Source organism: Dendrobates tinctorius, unplaced genomic scaffold (genome assembly GCF_039654945.1).
Source record: "Dendrobates tinctorius isolate UK_male_01 unplaced genomic scaffold, ASM3965494v1 ptg000182l, whole genome shotgun sequence".
Lineage (NCBI taxonomy): Eukaryota > Metazoa > Chordata > Amphibia > Anura > Dendrobatidae > Dendrobates > Dendrobates tinctorius.
This window is the reverse complement of record NW_027361849.1, coordinates 1165157-1188735: the sequence shown is the minus strand read 5'-3', so window position 1 is coordinate 1188735 and position 23579 is coordinate 1165157. Positions and strand designations below refer to the sequence as shown.

Sequence of the window (23579 nt, the reverse complement as noted above, 5' to 3'; positions counted from 1 at the left end):
GCAGGAGACCAGTGAGACCTGAGCGCACACCGAGCCTCCGCCACCATGGGAACGCTCCTACTGGGAGTACTGACTGTCCTGTCGCCGGTGAGTACAGAGGGGATGGTGGGAGCTGTAGTCCTAACACTGAGACACGGAGCTCCATGATTGCTGGTGACGAACATTAAACATCTGATGAGGCTTGTATGTGAGATAGCTGACATGGGGGATAGGGGCCACTGGGGGAAGAGAGAGGCACTGAGGTAAGGGAGTGACATGGGGGATAGGGGCCACTGGGGGAAGAGAGAGGCACTGAGGTAAGGGAGTGACATGGGGGATAGGGGCCACTGGGGGGAAGAGAGAGGCACTGAGGTAAGGGAGTGACATGGGGGATAGGGGCCACGGGAGGAAGAGAGAGGCACTAAGGTAAGGGAGTGACATGGGGGATAGGGGCCACAGGAGGAAGAGAGAGGCACTGAGGTAAGGGAGTGACATGGGGGATAGGGGCCACAGGAGGAAGAGAGAGGCACTGAGGTAAGGGAGTGACATGGGGGATAGGGGCCACTGGGGGGAAGAGAGAGGCACTGAGGTAAGGGAGTGACATGGGGGATAGGGGCCACTGGGGGAAGAGAGAGGTACTGAGGTAAGGGAGTGACATGGGGGATAGGGGCCACAGGAGGAAGAGAGAGGCACTGAGGTAAGGGAGTGACATGGGGGATAGGGGCCACAGGAGGAAGAGAGAGGCACTGAGGTAAGGGAGTGACATGGGGGATAGGGGCCACAGGAGGAAGAGAGAGGCACTGAGGTAAGGGAGTGACATGGGGGATAGGGGCCACTGGGGGAAGAGAAGTACTGAGGTAAGGGAGTGACATGGGGGATAGGGGCCACTGGGGGAAGAGAGAGGCACTGAGGTAAGGGAGTGACATGGGGGATAGGGGCCACTGGAGGAAGAGAGAGGCACTGAGGTAAAGGAGTGACATGGGGGATAGGGGCCACTTGGGGAAGAGAGAGGCACTGAGGTAAGGGAGTGACATGGGGGATAGGGGCCACTGGGGGAAGAGAGAGGCACTGAGGTAAGGGAGTGACATGGGGGATAGGGGACACTGGGGGAAGAGAGAGGCACTGAGGTAAAGGAGTGACATGGGGGATAGGGGCCACTGGGGGAAGAGAGAGGCACTGAGGTAAGGGAGTGACATGGGGGATAGGGGCCACTGGGGGAAGAGAGAGGCACTGAGGTAAGGGAGTGACATGGGGGATAGGGACCACTGGGGGGAAGAGAGAGGCACTGAGGTAAGGGAGTGACATGGGGGATAGGGGCCACTGGGGGAAGAGAGAGGCACTGAGGTAAGGGAGTGACATGGGGGATAGGGGCCACTGGGGGAAGAGAGAGGCACTGAGGTAAGGGAGTGACATGGGGGATAGGGGCCACTGGGGGGAAGAGAGGCACTGAGGTAAGGGAGTGACATGGGGGATAGGGGCCACTGGGGGAAGAGAGAGGCACTGAGGTAAGGGAGTGACATGGGGGATAGGGGCCACTGGGGGAAGAGAGAGGCACTGAGGTAAGGGAGTGACATGGGGGATAGGGGCCACTGGGGGAAGAGAGAGGCACTGAGGTAAGGGAGTGACATGGGGGATAGGGGCCACTGGGGGAAGAGAGAGGCACTGAGGTAAGGGAGTGACATGGGGGATAGGGGCCTCTGGTGGAAGAGAGAGGCACTGAGGTAAGGGAGTGACATGGGGGATAGGGGCCACTGGGGGAAGAGAGAGGTACTGAGGTAAGGGAGTGACATGGGGGATAGGGGCCACTGGGGGAAGAGAGAGGCACTGAGGTAAGGGAGTGACATGGGGGATAGGGGCCACTGGGCGAAGAGAGAGGCACTGAGGTAAGGGAGTGACATGGGGGATAGGGGCCACTGGGGGAAGAGAGAGGCACTGAGGTAAGGGAGTGACATGGGGGATAGGGGCCACTGGGGGAAGAGAGAGGCACTGAGGTAAGGGAGTGACATGGGGGATAGGGGCCACTGGGGGAAGAGAGAGGCACTGAGGTAAGGGAGTGACATGGGGGATAGGGGCCACTGGGGGAAGAGAGAGGCACTGAGGTAAGGGAGTGACATGGGGGATAGGGGCCACTGGGGGAAGAGAGAGGCACTGAGGTAAGGGAGTGACATGGGGGATAGGGGCCACTGGGGGAAGAGAGAGGCACTGAGGTAAGGGAGTGACATGGGGGATAGGGGCCACTGGGGGAAGAGAGAGGCACTGAGGTAAGGGAGTGACATGGGGGATAGGGGCCACTGGGGGAAGAGAGAGGCACTGAGGTAAGGGAGTGACATGGGGGATAGGGGCCACTGGGGGAAGAGAGAGGTACTGAGGTAAGGGAGTGACATGGGGGAAAGGGGCCACTGGGGGAAGAGAGAGGCACTGAGGTAAGGGAGTGACATGGGGGATAGGGGCCACTGGGCGAAGAGAGAGGCACTGAGGTAAGGGAGTGACATGGGGGATAGGGGCCACTGGGGGAAGAGAGAGGCACTGAGGTAAGGGAGTGACATGGGGGATAGGGGCCACTGGGGGAAGAGAGAGGCACTGAGGTAAGGGAGTGACATGGGAGATAGGGGCCACTGGGGGAAGAGAGAGGCACTGAGGTAAGGGAGTGACATGGGGGATAGGGGCCACTGGGGGAAGAGAGAGGTACTGAGGTAAGGGAGTGACATGGGGGATAGGGGCCACTGGGGGAAGAGAGAGGCACTGAGGTAAGGGAGTGACATGGGGGATAGGGGCCACTGGGCGAAGAGATAGGCACTGAGGTAAGGGAGTGACATGGGGGATAGGGGCCACTGGGGGAAGAGAGAGGCACTGAGGTAAGGGAGTGACGGGGGATAGGGGCCACTGGGGGAAGAGAGAGGTACTGAGGTAAGGGAGTGACATAGGCGATAGGGGCCACTGGGGGAAGAGAGAGGCACTGAGGTAAGGGAGTGACATGGGGGATAGGGGCCACTGGGGGAAGAGAGAGGCACTGAGGTAAGGGAGTGACATGGGGGATAGGGGCCACTGGGGGAAGAGAGAGGCACTGAGGTAAGGGAGTGACATGGGGGATAGGGGCCACTGGGGGAAGAGAGAGGTACTGAGGTAAGGGAGTGACATGGGGGATAGGGGCCACTGGGGGAAGAGAGAGGCACTGAGGTAAGGGAGTGACATGGGGGATAGGGGCCACTGGGCGAAGAGAGAGGCACTGAGGTAAGGGAGTGACATGGGGGATAGGGGCCACTGGGGGAAGAGAGAGGCACTGAGGTAAGGGAGTGACAGGGGGGATAGGGGCCACTGGGGGAAGAGAGAGGTACTGAGGTAAGGGAGTGACATGGGGGATAGGGGCCACTGGGGGAAGCGAGAGGCACTGAGGTAAGGGAGTGACATGGGGGATAGGGGCCACTGGGGGAAGAGAGGTACTGAGGTAAGGGAGTGACATGGGGGATAGGGGCCACTGGGGGAAGAGAGACACTGAGGTAAGGGAGTGGGGGGATAGGGGCCACTGGGGGAAGAGAGAGGCACTGAGGTAAGGGAGTGACATGGGGGATAGGGGCCACTGGGGGAAGAGAGAGGCACTGAGGTAAGGGAGTGACATGGGGGATAGGGGCCACTGGGGGAAGAGAGAGGCACTGAGGTAAGGGAGTGACATGGGGGATAGGGGCCACTGGGGGAAGAGAGAGGCACTGAGGTAAGGGAGTGACATGGGGGATAGGGGCCACTGGGGAAAGAGAGAGGCACTGAGGTAAGGGAGTGACATGGGGGATAGGGGCCACTGGGGGAAGAGAGGGGCACTGAGGTAAGGGAGTGACATGGGGGGATAGGGGCCACTGGGGGAAGAGAGAGGCACTGAGGTAAGGGAGTGACATGGGGGATAGGGGCCACTGGGCGAAGAGAGAGGCACTGAGGTAAGGGAGTGACATGGGGGATAGGGGCCACTGGGGGGAAGAGAGAGGCACTGAGGTAAGGGAGTGACATGGGGGATAGGGGCCACAGGGGGAAGAGAGAGGTACTGAGGTAAGGGAGTGACATGGGGGAAAGGGGCCACTGGGGGAAGAGAGAGGCACTGAGGTAAGGGAGTGACATGGGGGATAGGGGCCACTGGGCGAAGAGAGAGGCACTGAGGTAAGGGAGTGACATGGGGGATAGGGGCCACTGGGGGAAGAGAGAGGCACTGAGGTAAGGGAGTGACATGGGGGATAGGGGCCACTGGGGGAAGAGAGAGGCACTGAGGTAAGGGAGTGACATGGGAGATAGGGGCCACTGGGGGAAGAGAGAGGCACTGAGGTAAGGGAGTGACATGGGGGATAGGGGCCACTGGGGGAAGAGAGAGGTACTGAGGTAAGGGAGTGACATGGGGGATAGGGGCCACTGGGGGAAGAGAGAGGCACTGAGGTAAGGGAGTGACATGGGGGATAGGGGCCACTGGGCGAAGAGATAGGCACTGAGGTAAGGGAGTGACATGGGGGATAGGGGCCACTGGGGGAAGAGAGAGGCACTGAGGTAAGGGAGTGACGGGGAATAGGGGCCACTGGGGGAAGAGAGAGGTACTGAGGTAAGGGAGTGACATAGGCGATAGGGGCCACTGGGGGAAGAGAGAGGCACTGAGGTAAGGGAGTGACATGGGGGATAGGGGCCACTGGGGGAAGAGAGAGGCACTGAGGTAAGGGAGTGACATGGGGGATAGGGGCCACTGGGGGAAGAGAGAGGCACTGAGGTAAGGGAGTGACATGGGGGATAGGGGCCACTGGGGGAAGAGAGAGGTACTGAGGTAAGGGAGTGACATGGGGGATAGGGGCCACTGGGGGAAGAGAGAGGCACTGAGGTAAGGGAGTGACATGGGGGATAGGGGCCACTGGGCGAAGAGAGAGGCACTGAGGTAAGGGAGTGACATGGGGGATAGGGGCCACTGGGGGAAGAGAGAGGCACTGAGGTAAGGGAGTGACAGGGGGGATAGGGGCCACTGGGGGAAGAGAGAGGTACTGAGGTAAGGGAGTGACATGGGGGATAGGGGCCACTGGGGGAAGCGAGAGGCACTGAGGTAAGGGAGTGACATGGGGGATAGGGGCCACTGGGGGAAGAGAGGTACTGAGGTAAGGGAGTGACATGGGGGATAGGGGCCACTGGGGGAAGAGAGACACTGAGGTAAGGGAGTGGGGGGATAGGGGCCACTGGGGGAAGAGAGAGGCACTGAGGTAAGGGAGTGACATGGGGGATAGGGGCCACTGGGGGAAGAGAGAGGCACTGAGGTAAGGGAGTGACATGGGGGATAGGGGCCACTGGGGGAAGAGAGGCACTGAGGTAAGGGAGTGACATGGGGGATAGGGGCCACTGGGGGAAGAGAGAGGCACTGAGGTAAGGGAGTGACATGGGGGATAGGGGCCACTGGGGAAAGAGAGAGGCACTGAGGTAAGGGAGTGACATGGGGGATAGGGGCCACTGGGGGAAGAGAGGGGCACTGAGGTAAGGGAGTGACATGGGGGGATAGGGGCCACTGGGGGAAGAGAGAGGCACTGAGGTAAGGGAGTGACATGGGGGATAGGGGCCACTGGGCGAAGAGAGAGGCACTGAGGTAAGGGAGTGACATGGGGGATAGGGGCCACTGGGGGGAAGAGAGAGGCACTGAGGTAAGGGAGTGACATGGGGGATAGGGGCCACAGGGGGAAGAGAGAGGTACTGAGGTAAGGGAGTGACATGGGGGATAGGGGCCACTGGGGAAAGAGAGAGGCACTGAGGTAAGGGAGTGACATGGGGGATAGGGGCCACTGGGGGAAGAGAGAGGCACTGAGGTAAGGGAGTGACATGGGGGATAGGGGCCACTGGGGGAAGAGAGAGGCACTGAGGTAAGGGAGTGACATGGGGGATAGGGGCCACTGGGGGAAGAGAGAGGCACTGAGGTAAGGGAGTGACATGGGGGATAGGGGCCACTGGGGGAAGAGAGAGGTACTGAGGTAAGGGAGTGACATGGGGGATAGGGGCCACTGGGGGAAGAGAGAGGCACTGAGGTAAGGGAGTGACATGGGGGATAGGGGCCACTGGGCGAAGAGAGAGGCACTGAGATAAGGGAGTGACATGGGGGATAGGGGCCACTGGGGGAAGAGAGAGGCACTGAGGTAAGGGAGTGACATGGGGGATAGGGGCCACTGGGGGAAGAGAGAGGTACTGAGGTAAGGGAGTGACATGGGGGATAGGGGCCACTGGGGGAAGCGAGAGGCACTGAGGTAAGGGAGTGACATGGGGGATAGGGGCCACTGGGGGAAGAGAGGTACTGAGGTAAGGGAGTGACATGGGGGATAGGGGCCACTGGGGGAAGAGAGGCACTGAGGTAAGGGAGTGACATGGGGGATAGGGGCCACTGGGGGAAGAGAGGGGCACTGAGGTAAGGGAGTGACATGGGGGATAGGGGTCACTGGGGGAAGAGAGAGACACTGAGGTAAGGGAGTGATATGGGGGATAGGGGCCACTGGGGGAAGAGAGAGGCACTGAGGTAAGGGAGTGACATGGAGGATAGGGGCCACTGGGGGAAGAGAGAGGCACTGAGGTAAGGGAGTGACATGGGGGATAGGGGCCACTGGGCGAAGAGAGAGGCACTGAGGTAAGGGAGTGACATGGGGGATAGGGGCCACTGGGGGAAGAGAGAGGCACTAAGGTAAGGGAGTGACATGGGGGATAGGGGCCACTGGGGGAAGAGAGAGGTACTGAGGTAAGGGAGTGACATGGGGGATAGGGGCCACTGGGGGAAGAGAGAGGTACTGAGGTAAGGGAGTGACATGGGGGATAGGGGCCACGGGGGGAAGAGAAGTACTGAGGTGAGGGAGTAACATGGGTATAGGGGGCACTGAGGGGTAAGAGGGGGCATGGGTTTAGGGGGCACTGGGGAAAAGAAGGGTACTGAGGTAAGAGAGGGGCATGAATAGGGGGCACGAAGATGGGGGTACTGAGGTAAGAGGGGCATTGGTATAGGGGCACTGAAGTAAGAGATGGGCACTAAGGTAAGAGATGGGCACGGGTATAGGGGCATTAAGGGAATAGGGGGCACGGGTAAAGGGGCACTGGGGGAAAAGGGGTCACAGGGATGGGGACACTGGGGGAAGAGGGGGCACAGGGATAGGGGGCATTGGGGAAGAGGGGCACAGGGAAAGGGGACACAGAGGGAAGAGGGGGGCATAAGGATGGGGGTCAGTGGGGTAAGAGGGGGAACTAAGTGAAGAGGGGGCACTGGGGGAAGAGGGGGGTACTGAGATAAGAGGGGCACTGAGGTAAGAGATGGTCACTCGGGTAAGAGAGGCACAGGGATAGGGGCACTGGGGTTAGAGAAGGGCACTGATGTAAGTGAGGGTCATGGGTATAGGGGCATTGGGGTAAGAGGGGGCACGAGTATAGGGGGCACTGAGGTAAGAGGAGCACGGATATAGTGGTCACTGGGGGAAGTGGGGGCACGCGTGGAGGGGCACTGGATGAGCATGGGTATAGATGGAATTGTGGAAAGAGGGAGCACGGGTATATTGGGCATTGTTTTAAGAGGTTCAGGGGTATAGGGGGCATTGGAGGAAGAGGGAGCATGGGTATAGGGGGCACTGGGGGAAGCGGGGGCACGGGTATAAGGGACACTGGAGTTAGAGGGGGCACAAGTATAGGGGCACTAAGGTAAGTGAGAGGCACGGGACAGGGGCATTGGGGTAAGAGGGGGCACGGGTATAGGGGTCCTGGGGGAAGGAGGAGCACTAAGGGAAGAGGGGGCACGGGTATAGAGGGCACTGGGGAAAAGGGATCACAGCGATATGGGGCACTGGGGAAGAAGGGGCACAGGGATAGGTGGCACTGGGGGAAGAGAGGGGCATAGGGAAAGGGGACACAGAGGTTAGAGATGGGCACTGAGGTAAGATATGGGCACTGAGGTAAGAGGGACACTGGGATAGGGGCACTGAGGTAAGAGGGGCACCGATATAGGGGTCAATGGGGGAAGAGGGGGCACTCGTAGAGGGGCACTGGGTGAACATGGGTATAGAAGGCATTGTGGAAAGAGGGAGCATGGTTATAGAGGGAATTGGAGGAAGCAGGGGCACGGGTATAAGGGACACTGGAGTTAGAGGGGGAATGAGTATAGGGGCACTAAGGTAAGTGAGAGGCATGGGTATAGGGGCATTGGGGTAAGAGGGGGCACGGTTATAGGGGGCACTGGGGGAAGACGGGGCATGGGTATAGGGGACACTGGGTGAAGAGGGATCATGGGCAGAGAGTGGCATTGAGGTAAGAGATTTGCACTGAGGGAAGAGGGGGCACAGGGATAGGGGGCACTGGGGGAAGAGAGGGGCATGGGGACAGGGGACACCGAGGGAAGAGAGGGGCACAGGGATAGGGTTCAGTGGGGTAAGGGGGGCTCGGGTATAGTAGGCACGTTGATGGGGTACTGAGGTAAGAGGTGGTCACGGGTATAGAGGGCAATGGGGGAAGAGGGGTACTGAAGTAAAAGAGGGGCACGGGGATAGTGGGCACTGAGGGCAGAGAGTGGCACTGAGGTAAGAGATGGGCACTAAGGTAAGAGAGGGGCACGGGTATAGGGGTACTGCGGGAAGGGGGAGCACTAAGGGAAGAGGGGGCACGGGTATAGGGGGCACTGGGGGAAAATGGATAAAGGAATCACAGCGATATGGGGCACTGGGGAAGAAGGGACACAGGGATAGGTGGCACTGGGGGAAGAGAGGGGCATAGGGAAAGGGGACACAGAGGTTAGAGAGGGGCACTGAGGTAAGATATGGGCACTGAGGTAAGAGGGGCACGGGGATAGGGGCACTGGGGGAAGAGGGGGCACTGAGGTAAGTGAGGGGCATGGGTATAGGGACATTGTGCTAAGAGGGGGGAATGGGTATAGGGTACACTGAGGTAAGAGGAAGCATTGGGGTAAGAGAGGGGCACGGGTATAGGGGTCACTGGGGGAAGAAGGGGCACTTATATAAGGTCACTGGGAGAAGAGTGAGCATGGGTATAGAGGGCACTGGTGGAAGAAAGAGCACGGGTATAGTGGGCATTTTAGAAAAAGGGGCATGGGTATGGGGGCACTGGGGAAGAGGGCGCACGGGTATGGGAGGCATTGGGGGAAAAGGGAGCACGTGTAAAGGGGGCATTGGGGGAAGAGGGAATACGGTTATAGGGGGCACTGGGGCAAGAGGGGGCACGGATATAAGGGACACTGGAGTTATCGGGGGCACGGGTATAGGGGGTACTGAGGTAAGAGAGGGGCATGGGTATAAGGGGAATTGAGGTAAGTGAGAGGTACGGGTATAGGGGCATTGGGGGGTAAGAGGGAGCACAGGTAGAGGGGCACTAGGGGAAGAGGGGGCATGGGTATAGGGGCACTGGTGGAAGAGGGAGCACGGGTATAGGGGCACTGGGGGAAGAGGGAGCATGGGTATAGGGGGAACTTAGGGAAGAGGGAGCACAGGTATAGAGGCAATGGGGTAGAAGGAGCACAAGTATAGAATCATAGAATCCTAGAATGGTAGAGTTGGAAGGGATCTCCTGGGTCATCTATCTGGTCCAACCCCCTGCTCAAAGCAGGATTCACTAAATCATCCCAGTCAGATGTCTGTCCAGGGTCTTGTTTGAAGACTTCCATTGAAGGGGAACTCACCACTTCTCGTGGCAGCCTGTTCCACTCATTGATCACTCTAACTGTCAAAAAGTTTTTTCTAATATCTAATCTGTGTCTCCTCCCATTCAGTTTCATCCCATTGCTTCTAGTCTTTCCTTGTGCAAATGAGAATAAAGTTGATCCTTCTACAATGTGACAGCCCTTTAGATATTTGTAGACAGCTATTAAGTCTCCTCTCAGTCTTCTCTTTTGCAAACTAAACATTCCCAAATCCTGCAACCTTTCCTCATAAGACAGGGTTTGCAGACCGGTCACCATTCTGGTCGCTCTTTTCTGAACTTGCTCCAGTTTGTTGATGTCTTTTTTAAAATGTGGCGCCCAAAACTGGACACAATATTCCAGACTAGCTCTGTGGGTTTGGTTGCTGCTGCCACCTCTTGTCCAGCTATAGCAACGCATGCTGGTCAGCAGCGAGCTACTCCAGGGACTAAGTCCTCCTTTTGGTCTACTGAGCATGCCCATGGGACGATCTCTCATTGGAGATCGGAGGTCACATGCTCAGGTCCTGCTCCAGCTCGGATTGGACCATCAGGAAGGTCCCGGAAGGACGCTTCTATACAAGGTTCGCTCGCCTGCTCGGCCATGTGCTAGTATGCACAGTATTTGGTAGAGGTGTATGTGTTGATGGATGCCTGTGAAGCGCTGACTGACTTATTATGAAACCCCTTCCCTTTGATACGCATGTTGGTAGAGTTAGAGTTTACAGTCAGCTCCGAGTTGTGACACTGTCTAGCGTCTCAGTGCTCCCTGCTCCTCACACATGCTAGCGCCAGTGTGTGCCAGGCTTTAAGGCACCACTGTACCGCATCTACTGCAGCGCCTGTCAGAGCGGCGCCGTGCGCATTTCTGTACCATTAAAGTGCGCTTTCCAGTTCTGAGTCTAGGCTGGTTGATGGCGTCCGCCAGTACGGCACTGTATGCACTTCAGTGCGGTTTTCTGTTAGTTTAGCTTCTACCTGGCACCGCAGTTGCGGTGCCGAGTGCTAGTGGTCTAGAAGGACTCTAACCCAGCATCTTTGGGGCTGAGTCCTGAGACTGTACACTAGCGCTCACTCCGCCGAGTCCTGTGACGTGAACAGGCTCCGGCATTTGTTACAGCGGCTCTGTGAAGCAACAGAGTTCGCTCCTGTACACACCGGGTCAGCGGTTAACCCGCTGGTGTTTTGTTAGTACTCCGCCATTACCGAGCAGCAGTTTTCCATCTCTACACGGTGGACCCCGGGTTGCAATCGCACTTCCTTATATTTTATATTTAGTGCGATCCGCAACCCTAACCGTTAATGACTGTGCTTTGAGAATTTCATTTTTCAAGATTTCCCATCCTTCCTGGACATTTTTGTCCTTAAGGATATCCAGCCATTGGATCCCTCCGATTCTCTTTGTGAGTCCCTTAAAATCTAAGAGTCTCTGGACTAAGAGGGGGCAAGAGTATAGGAGACATTGGAATTAGAGCGGGCACTGAGGTAAGACAGGGGCGTGGGTATAGGGGGCACTGGGGGAAGAGAGAGCACAGTTACAGAGGGCATTGGGGAAGAGGAAGCATGGTCAAAGTGGCTGTAGCAAAACGGGGTGAGTGGGTGCTCTCGTCCACTGGCCCGGCTGCCTTTAGAAAGACTGCATGGACCAGTTCTCTCACCACTGATCGCCCGCTCTATCTCCCCGTGGGCAATACACTACACAGACAACACAGGGTGAGGGTAACACAATGCGGCAACACTTTATTGAACCACAACACCCAATAGCAAACAGAACAGTCCCAGCAATTACCCCAAGATGGTGACATTACAGGGTCTCACCCTTCCGCTGACTCACCGGGGTAATGGTAGATGATATATCAGAGCTCCCAGGGTCACTATCCCACCTGTGATACACAGAGAGGAGGTATCGACAAGCGTAGGGAGATAACCGAGAGCAGTCCTGTGTTTTCAGCTGGGTCTGATGTACCCTGAGCTGAGACCCTGAAGAGTGACACCAACCAGAAGAAAAGAAGTCTCTTTTATACCCGAGACAGGTGATCCACTTTTAGATTTACCCAGTGTCCTTCAGTCCACCCTCACAGCCTTTCCCTATCTACTTTCCATGTCACAAACTGTTTCCAGAATACAATGACAATTGGCATATCAGCAGACATCGACAGCCAAAGACAAGCACACACTATGGTATATGGCACATCAGCTCCTCACAAGGCTGTCTTCTTGACCCACCAGAATCAGCACTTAACTCCACAAGCCGATATACAGGTAAAAAGTCTTGGCTTTCAAAACATAGTTGGGAGATTAAGATACAATCTGGTTTCTTCACAGGGGCTATTGGGAGAAGAGGGTGCACGGATATAGGGGGCACTGGTATAACAGGAGGCAAGTATATGGGGCATTGTGGGCAGAGGGAGCATGGGTATTGGGGGCATTGGGGGAAGAGGGAGCATGGGTATAGTAGGGGCACTGGGGGAAGAGGGAGCACGGGTATAGGGGGCATTGTGGGCAGAGGGAGCATGGATATAGTAGGGGCACTGGGGGAAGAGGGAGCACGGGTATAGGGGGCATTGTGGGCAGAGGGAGCATGGGTATAGTAGGGGCACTGGGGGAAGAGGGAGCACGGGTATAGGGGGCATTGTGGGCAGAGGGAGCATGGGTATAGTAGGGGCACTGGGGGAAGAGGGAGCACGGGTATAGGGGGCATTGTGGGCAGAGGGAGCATGGGTATAGTAGGGGCACTGGGGGAAGAGGGAGCACGGGTATAGGGGGCATTGTGGGCAGAGGGAGCATGGATATAGTAGGGGCACTGGGGGAAGAGGGAGCACGGGTATAGGGGGCATTGTGGGCAGAGGGAGCATGGGTATAGTAGGGGCACTGGGGGAAGAGGGAGCATGGGTATAGGGGGTATTGTGGGCAGAGGGAGCATGGGTATAGTAGGGGCACTGGGGGAAGAGGGAGCACGGGTATAGGGGGCATTGTGGGCAGAGGGAGCATGGGTATAGTAGGGGCATTGTGGGCAGAGGGAGCATGGGTATAGGGGGTATTGTGGGCAGAGGGAGCATGGGTATAGTAGGGGCACTGGGGGAAGAGGGAGCACGGGTATAGGGGGCATTGTGGGCAGAGGGAGCATGGATATAGTAGGGGCACTGGGGGAAGAGAGCACGGGTATAGGGGGCATTGTGGGCAGAGGGAGCATGGGTATAGTAGGGGCACTGGGGGAAGAGGGAGCACGGGTATAGGGGGCATTGTGGGCAGAGGGAGCATGGGTATAGTAGGGGCACTGGGGGAAGAGGGAGCACGGGTATAGGGGGCATTGTGGGCAGAGGGAGCATGGGTATAGTAGGGGCACTGGGGGAAGAGGGAGCACGGGTATAGGGGGCATTGTGGGCAGAGGGAGCATGGATATAGTAGGGGCACTGGGGGAAGAGGGAGCACGGGTATAGGGGGCATTGTGGGCAGAGGGAGCATGGGTATAGTAGGGGCACTGGGGGAAGAGGGAGCACGGGTATAGGGGGCATTGTGGGCAGAGGGAGCATGGGTATAGTAGGGGCACTGGGGGAAGAGGGAGCACGGGTATAGGGGGCATTGGGGGAAGAGGGAGCATGGGTATAGTAGGGGCACTGGGGGAAGAGGGAGCACGGGTATAGGGGGCATTGTGGGCAGAGGGAGCATGGGTATAGTAGGGGCACTGGGGGAAGCGGGAGCACGGGTATAGGGGGCATTGGGGGAAGAGGGAGCATGGGTATAGTAGGGGCACTGGGGGAAGAGGGAGCACGGGTATAGGGGGCATTGTGGGCAGAGGGAGCATGGGTATAGTAGGGGCACTGGGGGAAGAGGGAACACGGGTATAGGGGGCATTGTGGGCAGAGGGAGCATGGTTATAGTAGGGGCATTGGGGGAAGAGGGAGCACGGGTATAGGGGGCATTGTGGGCAGAGGGAGCATGGGTATAGTAGGGGCACTGGGGGAAGCGGGAGCACGGGTATAGGGGGCATTGTGGGCAGAGGGAGCATGGGTATAGTAGGGGCACTGGGGGAAGAGGGAGCACGGATATAGGGGGCATTGGGGGCAGAGGGAGCATGGTTATAGTAGGGGCATTGGGGGAAGAGGGAGCACGGGTATAGGGGGCATTGTGGGCAGAGGGAGCATGGGTATAGTAGGGGCACTGGGGGAAGCGGGAGCACGGGTATAGGGGGCATCGGGGGAAGAGGGAGCATGGTTATAGTAGGGGCACTGGGGGAAGAGGGAGCACGGGTATAGGGGGCATTGGGGGAAGAGGGAGCATGGGTATAGTAGGGGCACTGGGGGAAGCGGGAGCACGGGTATAGGGGGCATTGGGGGAAGAGGGAGCACGGGTATAGGGCATTGGGGGAAGGGGGAGCATGGGTATAGTAGGGGCACTGGGGGAAGCGGGAGCACGGGTATAGGGGGCATTGGGGGAAGAGGGAGCATGGTTATAGTAGGGGTACTGGGGGAAGAGGGAGCACGGGTATAGGGGGCATTGGGGGAAGAGGGAGCATGGGTATAGTAGGGGCACTGGGGGAAGCGGGAGCATGGTTATAGTAGGGGCACTGGGGGAAGAGGGAGCACGGGTATAGGGGGCATTGGGGAAGAGGGAGCATGGGTATAGTAGGGGCACTGGGGGAAGCGGGAGCACGGGTATAGGGGGCATTGGGGGAAGAGGGAGCATGGTTATAGTAGGGGTACTGGGGGAAGAGGGAGCACGGGTATAGGGGGCATTGGGGGAAGAGGGAGCACGGGTATAGGGGGCACTGGGGGAAGAGGGAGCACGGGTATAGGGGGCATTGGGGGAAGAGGGAGCATGGGTATAATAGGGGCACTGGGGGAAGCGAGAGCACGGGTATAGGGGGCATTGGGGGAAGAGGGAGCATGGGTATAGTAGGGGCACTGGGGGAAGAGGGAGCGCGTTTATAGGGGGCATTGTGGGCAGAGGGAGCATGCATATAGGGGGCATTGTGGGAAGAGGGAGCATGGGTATAGTACGGGCACTGGGGGAAGAGGGAGCACGGGTATAGGGGGCATTGGGGGAAGAGGGAGCACGGGTATAGTAGGGGCACTGTGGCTCAGTGGTTAGCACTGCAGCCTTGCAGCGCCGGAGTCCTGGGTTTGAATCCCACCAAGAACAACATCTGCAAGGAGTTTGTATGTTCTCCCCGTGTTTGCGTGGGTTTCTTCCGGGTACTCCGGTTTCCTCCCACACTACAAAGACATACTGATAGGAAATTTAGATTGTGAGCCCCATTGGAGACAGCGATGACAATGTGTGCAAACTGTAAAGCGCTGCGGAATATGTTAGCGCTATATAAAAATAAAGATTATTATTATTTATTATTATTGTGGGCAGAGGGAGCATGGGTATAGGGGCAATGGGGGAAGCGGGAGAACAGCACTGAGAAAAGAGAGGGGCACGGGTATAGGGATTGCTGAGCTAAAAGAGTGTTCAGGTGCCCTCTCTTCACCCACAGGTGTAGGGTGCTGTGGGTGAAGAGGGGGCACTGGGGGAAGAGGGAGTATGGGTATAGAGGACACTGGGGGAACAGGGGGCAATGGAGGAAGAGGGGTGCATGGGAATAGGGGGCACAGGTGGATGACCAGTAAGGGCAGTGCGAAGGAGGTTGATATTGAAAGAAATTTGGAACTGGATCATGAAAGGAATGGTGAGGGTGGTGATCCACACCCTGCACATTGGATGCAGTTATGAAATGAATCTCTATAAATATTAGACAAATGCTTTAATTTAGTGCAGCAATCCCTCCGGAGCTGAGATCTGCCCTGGGACCGTACGGCTGAAGTGACATGAGCATAAGTTGTATCATGCGCCACAATCGGGCCAATTATGGAAATGACACTCGATTCAAACTCTGTGAGGCTCCAATCCGAGCTCAGTGTCTTGTATGAGAGAATCACATCTTCCGTCCGGAGCAGGCGGAAGCATGTCTGACAGCCATTCCATTCCAGTGTCAGGTGAATTCCAACCAGAGTCCACCTCATTCTACTCAATGTGCTTCTGATCAGGTGATCACCTGGACCAAATCTTATCTAACAAAGGAAAGTATAAAATCCCTGCTGTGGTGTTCATAGTCCTCCTGCAATAGGACAAGCTGGATGGCAAAACAAGTGCTAGTAACATCCCAAAAGTTATAGGAATGAAAAAATAACTTATAACCATGCCAAAGGAGATGAAAAGAAAAGTCTCGAGTGAGGAAAAGAAGGGCTCAATTCTGGCTTTACTAGCAGAGGGATACAGGGAGTGCCATGTGGCCTCCATCCTTAAAATTTCTAAGACAGCAGTCCATTCCAACAAGGTCAAGCAGCAGACATTGGGGACAACAAAGATACAGACCGGTAGAGGGTGAAAACGACTCTCCACTGACCGGGATGATCGTCATCTTATTCGACTGTTACTCAGCAACCGCAGGATGACATCAAGTGACCTACAAAAGGAATGGCAAATGGCAGCTGGGGTGAAGTGCACGGCAAGAACAGTTCATAACAGGCTCCTAGAGGCAGGGCTCAAGTCATGTAAAGCTAGAAAAAAGCCTTTCCTCAATGAGAAGCAAAGGAGAGCCAGGCTGAAGTTTACCAGAGACCATAAGGATTGGACCATAGAGGACTGGAGTAAGGTAATCTTCTCTGATGAGTCCAATTTTCAGCTTTGCCCAACACCTGGGCGTCTAATGGTTAGTCGGAGACCTGGAGAGGCGTACAAGCCACAGTGTCTTGCACCCACTGTGAAATTTGGTGGAGGATCGGTGATGATGTGGGGAGGCTTCAGCAAGGCTGGAATTGGGGAGGTTAATCTTTGTGAAGGACGTATGAATCAAGCAGCATACAAGGTTATCCTGGAAAAACAGCTGATTCCTTCTGGTCAGGCAATGTTCCCCAACTCTGAGGACAGTGCGCCATGCCACACAGCTAGGGCAATCGATGTGTGGATGAAGGACCACCACATCAAATCCCTGTCATGGCCGCCCAATCGCCAGACCTGAACCCCACTGAAAACCTCTGGAATGTAATCAGGAGGAAGATGGAGAGTCACAAGCCATCAGACAAAGAAGAACTGCTGACGTGTGTCCCAGGAGCGGCATAAGGTCACCCAGAAGCCGTGTGAGAGACTGGAGGAAAGCAGCCAAGACGCAGGAAAGCTGGGATTAACAATCATGGGGATTCCACAGAATACTGATCTCTGAACTCTTCCTGAGGTAAATCATTAGTATTGTTGTTTCTAAATGATTATGAACTTGTTTTCTGCATTTTTTGTTATTTGACCATTTCTCATTTTCTGAAAATACAAAATTTATTGCTTGGAAATTCGGAGACGACATGTCAGAAGTTTATAGAATAAAAGAGCAATTTACATATTACTCAGAAATATAAAGAGGAAAATCAGAGAAACTGAACATTGTGCAGCGGTCTATTAATGTTTACCAGAGCTGTATATATATAGAGATGGGATAGTGTCTCTATATAGAGGGGGATATAGTGAGTGTCTGTATATAGAGGGGGATATAGTGAGTGTCTGTATATAGAGGGGGATAGTGAGTGTCTGTATATAGAGGGGGATAGTGAGTGTCTGTATATAGAGGGGGATAGTGTCTCTATATAGAGGGGGATATAGTGAGTGTCTGTATATAGAGGGGGATATAGTGAGTGTCTGTATATAGAGGGGGATAGTGAGTGTCTGTATATAGAGGGGGATATAGTGAGTGTCTGTATATAGAGGGGGATATAGTGAGTGTCTGTATATAGAGGGGGATAGTGAGTGTCTGTATATAGAGGGGGATAGTGAGTGTCTGTATATAGAGATGGGATAGTGAGTGTCTGTATATAGAGGGGGATAGTGAGTGTATATAGAGGGGGATAGTGAGTGTCTGTATATAGAGGGGGATAGTGAGTGTCTGTATATAGAGGGGGGCATAGTGAGTGTATATAGAGGGGGATAGTGAGTGTCTGTATATAGAGGGGGATAGTGAGTGTCTGTATATAGAGGGGGATAGTGAGTGTCTGTATATAGAGGGGGGGATAGTGAGTGTCTGTATAGAGGGGGGGATAGTGAGTGTCTGTATATAGAGGGGGATAGTGAGTGTCTGTATATAGAGAGGGATAGTGAGTGTCTGTATATAGAGGGGGATAGTGAGTGTCTGTATATAGAGGGGGATAGTGTCTGTATATAGAGGGGGATAGTGAGTGTCTGTATATAGAGGGGGATAGTGAGTGTCTGTATATAGAGGGGGATAGTGAGTGTCTATATAGAGGGGGATAGTGAGTGTCTGTATATAGAGGGGGATAGTGAGTGTATATAGAGGGGGGATAGTGAGTGTCTGTATATAGAGGGGGATATAGTGAGTGTCTGTATATAGAGGGGGATAGTGAGTGTCTGTATATAGAGGGGGATATAGTGAGTGTCTGTATATAGAGGGGGATATAGTGAGTGTCTGTATATAGAGGGGGATAGTGAGTGTCTGTATATAGAGATGGGATAGTGAGTGTCTGTATATAGAGGGGGATAGTGAGTGTATATAGAGGGGGATATAGTGAGTGTCTGTATATAGAGGGGGATAGTGAGTGTCTGTATATAGAGATGGGATAGTGAGTGTCTGTATATAGAGGGGGATAGTGAGTGTATATAGAGGGGGATAGTGAGTGTCTGTATATAGAGGGGGATAGTGAGTGTCTGTATATAGAGGGGGATAGTGAGTGTCTGTATATAGAGATGGGATAGTGAGTGTCTGTATATAGAGGGGGATAGTGAGTGTATATAGAGGGGGATATAGTGAGTGTCTGTATATAGAGGGGGATAGTGAGTGTCTGTATATAGTGATGGGATAGTGAGTGTCTATATAGAGGGGGATAGTGAGTGTATATAGAGGGGGATAGTGAGTGTCTGTATATAGAGGGGAATAGTGAGTGTCTGTATATAGAGGGGGATAGTGAGTGTCTGTATATAGAGGGGGATAGTGAGTGTCTGTATATAGAGGGGGATAGTGAGTGTCTGTATATAGAGAGGGATAGTGAGTGTCTGTATATAGAGGGGGATAGTGAGTGTCTGTATATAGAGGGGGGATAGTGAGTGTCTGTATATAGAGGGGGATAGTGAGTGTCTGTATATAGAGGGGGATAGTGAGTGTCTGTATATAGAGAGGGATAGTGAGTGTCTGTATATAGAGGGGGATAGTGAGTGTCTGTATATAGAGGGGGATAGTGAGTGTCTGTATATAGAGGGGGATAGTGAGTGTCTGTATATAGAGGGGGGATAGTGAGTGTCTGTATATAGAGGGGGATAGTGAGTGTCTGTATATAGAGGGGGATAGTGAGTGTCTGTATATAGAGGGGGATAGTGAGTGTATATAGAGGGGGATAGTGAGTGTCTGTATATAGAGGGGGATAGTGAGTATCTGTATATAGAGGGGGATAGTGAGTGTCTGTATATAGAGGGGGATAGTGAGTGTCTGTATATAGAGATGGGATAGTGAGTGTCTGTATATAGAGGGGGATAGTGAGTGTCTGTATGTAGAGGGGGATAGTGAGTGTCTGTATGTAGAGGGGGATAGTGAGTGTCTGTATATAGAGGGGGATAGTGTCTGTATATAGAGGGGGGATAGTGTCTGTATATAGAGATGGGATAGTGAGTGTCTGTATATAGAGAGGGATAGTGAGTGTCTGTATATAGAGGGGGATAGTGAGTGTCTGTATATAGAGGGGGATAGTGAGTGTCTGTATATAGAGGGGGATAGTGAGTGTCTGTATATAGAGGGGGATAGTGAGTGTCTGTATATAGAAGAGGATAGTGAGTGTCTGTATATAGAGGGGGATAGTGAGTGTCTGTATATAGAGGGGGATAGTGAGTGTCTGTATATAGAGGGGGATAGTGAGTGTCTGTATATAGAGGGGGATAGTGAGTGTCTGTATATAGAGGGGGATAGTGAGTGTCTGTATATAGAAGAGGATAGTGAGTGTCTGTATATAGAGGGGGATAGTGAGTGTCTGTATGTAGAGGGGGATAGTGAGTGTCTGTATATAGAGGGGGATAGTGAGTGTCTGTATATAGAAGAGGATAGTGAGTGTCTGTATATAGAGGGGGATAGTGAGTGTCTGTATATAGAGGGGGATAGTGAGTGTCTGTATATAGAGGGGGATAGTGTCTGTATATAGAGGGGGGATAGTGTCTGTATATAGAGATGGGATAGTGAGTGTCTGTATATAGAGGGGGATAGTGAGTGTATATAGAGGGGGATAGTGAGTGTCTGTATATAGAGGGGGATAGTGAGTGTATATAGAGGGGGATAGTGAGTGTCTGTATATAGAGGGGGATAGTGAGTGTCTGTATATAGAGGGGGATAGTGAGTGTCTGTATATAGAGGGGGATAGTGAGTGTATATAGAGGGGGATAGTGAGTGTCTGTATATAGAGGGGGATAGTGTCTGTATATAGAGGGGGGATAGTGAGTGTATATAGAGGGGGATAGTGAGTGTCTGTATATAGAGGGGGATAGTGAGTGTCTGTATATAGAGGGGGATAGTGAGTGTATATAGAGATGGGATAGTGAGTGTCTGTATATAGAGGGGGATAGTGAGTGTCTGTATATAGAGGGGGATAGTGAGTGTCTGTATATAGAAGAGGATAGTGAGTGTCTGTATATAGAGGGGGATAGTGAGTGTCTGTATATAGAGGGGGATAGTGAGTGTCTGTATATAGAGGGGGATAGTGAGTGTCTGTATATAGAGATGGGATAGTGAGTGTCTGTATATAGAGGGGGATAGTGAGTGTCTGTATATAGAGGGGGATAGTGAGTGTCTGTATGTAGAGGGGGATAGTGAGTGTCTGTATATAGAGGGGGATAGTGAGTGTCTGTATATAGAGGGGGATAGTGAGTGTATATAGAGGGGGATAGTGAGTGTCTGTATATAGAGGGGGATAGTGAGTGTCTGTATATAGAGGGGGATAGTGAGTGTCTGTATATAGAGGGGGATAGTGAGTGTCTGTATATAGAGGGGGATAGTGAGTGTATATAGAGATGGGATAGTGAGTGTCTGTATATAGAGGGGGATAGTGAGTGTCTGTATATAGAGGGGGATAGTGAGTGTCTGTATATAGAGGGGGATAGTGAGTGTCTGTATATAGAGGGGGATAGTGTCTCTATATAGAGGGGGATATAGTGAGTGTCTGTATATAGAGGGGGATATAGTGAGTGTCTGTATATAGAGGGGGATAGTGAGTGTCTGTATATAGAGGGGGGATATAGTGAGTGTCTGTATATAGAGGGGGATAGTGAGTGTCTGTATATAGAGGGGGATAGTGAGTGTCTGTATATAGAGGGGGATATAGTGAGTGTCTGTATATAGAGGGGGATAGTGAGTGTCTGTATATAGAGGGGGATAGTGAGTGTCTGTATATAGAGGGGGATAGTGAGTGTATATAGAGGGGGATAGTGAGTGTCTGTATATAGAGGGGGATAGTGAGTGTCTGTATATAGAGGGGGGCATAGTGAGTGTATATAGAGGGGGATAGTGAGTGTCTGTATATAGAGGGGGATAGTGAGTGTCTGTATATAGAGGGGGATAGTGAGTGTCTGTATATAGAGGGGGGGATAGTGAGTGTCTGTATATAGAGGGGGATAGTGAGTGTCTGTATATAGAGAGGGATAGTGAGTGTCTGTATATAGAGGGGGATAGTGAGTGTCTGTATATAGAGGGGGGATAGTGAGTGTCTGTATATAGAGGGGGATAGTGAGTGTCTGTATATAGAGAGGGATAGTGAGTGTCTGTATATAGAGGGGGATAGTGAGTGTCTGTATATAGAGGGGGGATAGTGAGTGTCTGTATATAGAGGGGGGGATAGTGAGTGTCTGTATATAGAGGGGGATAGTGAGTGTCTGTATATAGAGAGGGATAGTGAGTGTCTGTATATAGAGGGGGATAGTGAGTGTCTGTATATAGAGGGGGATAGTGAGTGTCTGTATATAGAGGGGGGGATAGTGAGTGTCTGTATATAGAGGGGGATAGTGAGTGTCTGTATATAGAGAGGGATAGTGAGTGTCTGTATATAGAGGGGGATAGTGAGTGTCTGTATATAGAGGGGGGATAGTGAGTGTCTGTATATAGAGGGGGATAGTGAGTGTCTGTATATAGAGGGGGATAGTGAGTGTCTATATAGAGGGGGATAGTGAGTGTCTGTATATAGAGGGGGATAGTGAGTGTCTGTATATAGAGGGGGATAGTGAGTGTCTGTATATAGAGGGGGATAGTGAGTGTCTGTATATAGAGGGGGATAGTGAGTGTCTGTATATAGAGGGGGATAGTGAGTGTCTGTATATAGAGGGGGATAGTGAGTGTATATAGAGGGGGATAGTGAGTGTCTGTATATAGAGGGGGATAGTGAGTGTCTGTATATAGAGATGGGATAGTGTCTCTATATAGAGGGGGATATAGTGAGTGTATATAGAGGGGGGATAGTGAGTGTCTGTATATAGAGGGGGATATAGTGAGTGTCTGTATATAGAGGGGGATAGTGAGTGTCTGTATATAGATGGGAGATAGTGAGTGTCTGTATATAGAGGGGGATAGTGAGTGTATATAGAGGGGGGATAGTGAGTGTCTGTATATAGAGGGGGATAGTGAGTGTCTGTATATAGAGGGGGATATAGTGAGTGTCTGTATATAGAGGGGGATATAGTGAGTGTCTGTATATAGAGGGGGATAGTGAGTGTCTGTATATAGAGGGGGATAGTGAGTGTATATAGAGGGGGATATAGTGAGTGTCTGTATATAGAGGGGGATAGTGAGTGTCTGTATATAGAGATGGGATAGTGAGTGTCTGTATATAGAGGGGGATAGTGAGTGTATATAGAGGGGGATAGTGAGTGTCTGTATATAGAGGGGGATAGTGAGTGTCTGTATATAGAGGGGGGATAGTGAGTGTCTGTATATAGAGGGGGATAGTGAGTGTCTGTATATAGAGGGGGATAGTGAGTGTCTATATAGAGGGGGATAGTGAGTGTCTGTATATAGAGGGGGATAGTGAGTGTCTGTATATAGAGGGGGATAGTGAGTGTCTGTATATAGAGGGGGATAGTGAGTGTCTGTATATAGAGGGGGATAGTGAGTGTCTGTATATAGAGGGGGATAGTGAGTGTATATAGAGGGGGATAGTGAGTGTCTGTATATAGAGGGGGATAGTGAGTGTCTGTATATAGAGGGGGATAGTGAGTGTATATAGAGGGGGATAGTGAGTGTCTGTATATAGAGGGGGATAGTGAGTATCTGTATATAGAGGGGGATAGTGAGTGTCTGTATATAGAGGGGGATAGTGAGTGTCTGTATGTAGAGGGGGATAGTGAGTGTATATAGAGGGGGATAGTGAGTGTCTGTATATAGAGGGGGATAGTGAGTGTCTGTATATAGAGGGGGATAGTGAGTGTCTGTATATAGAAGAGGATAGTGAGTGTCTGTATATAGAGGGGGATAGTGAGTGTCTGTATATAGAGGGGGATAGTGAGTGTCTGTATATAGAGGGGGATAGTGAGTATCTGTATATAGAGGGGGATAGTGAGTGTATATAGAGGGGGATAGTGAGTGTCTGTATATAGAGATGGGATAGTGAGTGTCTGTATATAGAGGGGGATAGTGAGTGTCTGTATGTAGAGGGGGATAGTGAGTGTCTGTATATAGAGATGGGATAGTGAGTGTCTGTATATAGAGGGGGATAGTGAGTGTCTGTATGTAGAGGGGGATAGTGAGTGTCTGTATGTAGAGGGGGATAGTGAGTGTCTGTATATAGAGGGGGATAGTGAGTGTCTGTATATAGAGGGGGATAGTGAGTGTCTGTATATAGAGGGGGATAGTGAGTGTCTGTATATAGAGGGGGATAGTGAGTGTCTGTATATAGAGGGGGATAGTGAGTGTCTGTATATAGAGGGGGATAGTGAGTGTCTGTATA

At 52.9% G+C, this 23579-nt stretch overlaps 1 protein-coding gene across 1 annotated transcript in view; it reads left to right on the top strand.

Annotated features, from left to right (window-relative positions):
• SCTR (secretin receptor) overlaps positions 1-23579 on the top strand; it is a 203622-nt gene continuing 180043 nt past the window's right edge. Inside the window, exon 1 of the mRNA XM_073551893.1 lies at positions 1-87. Within this exon, the coding sequence (XP_073407994.1) occupies positions 46-87 (42 nt within the window). The 5' untranslated portion in view covers positions 1-45. The remainder of the gene's footprint in view (positions 88-23579) is intronic.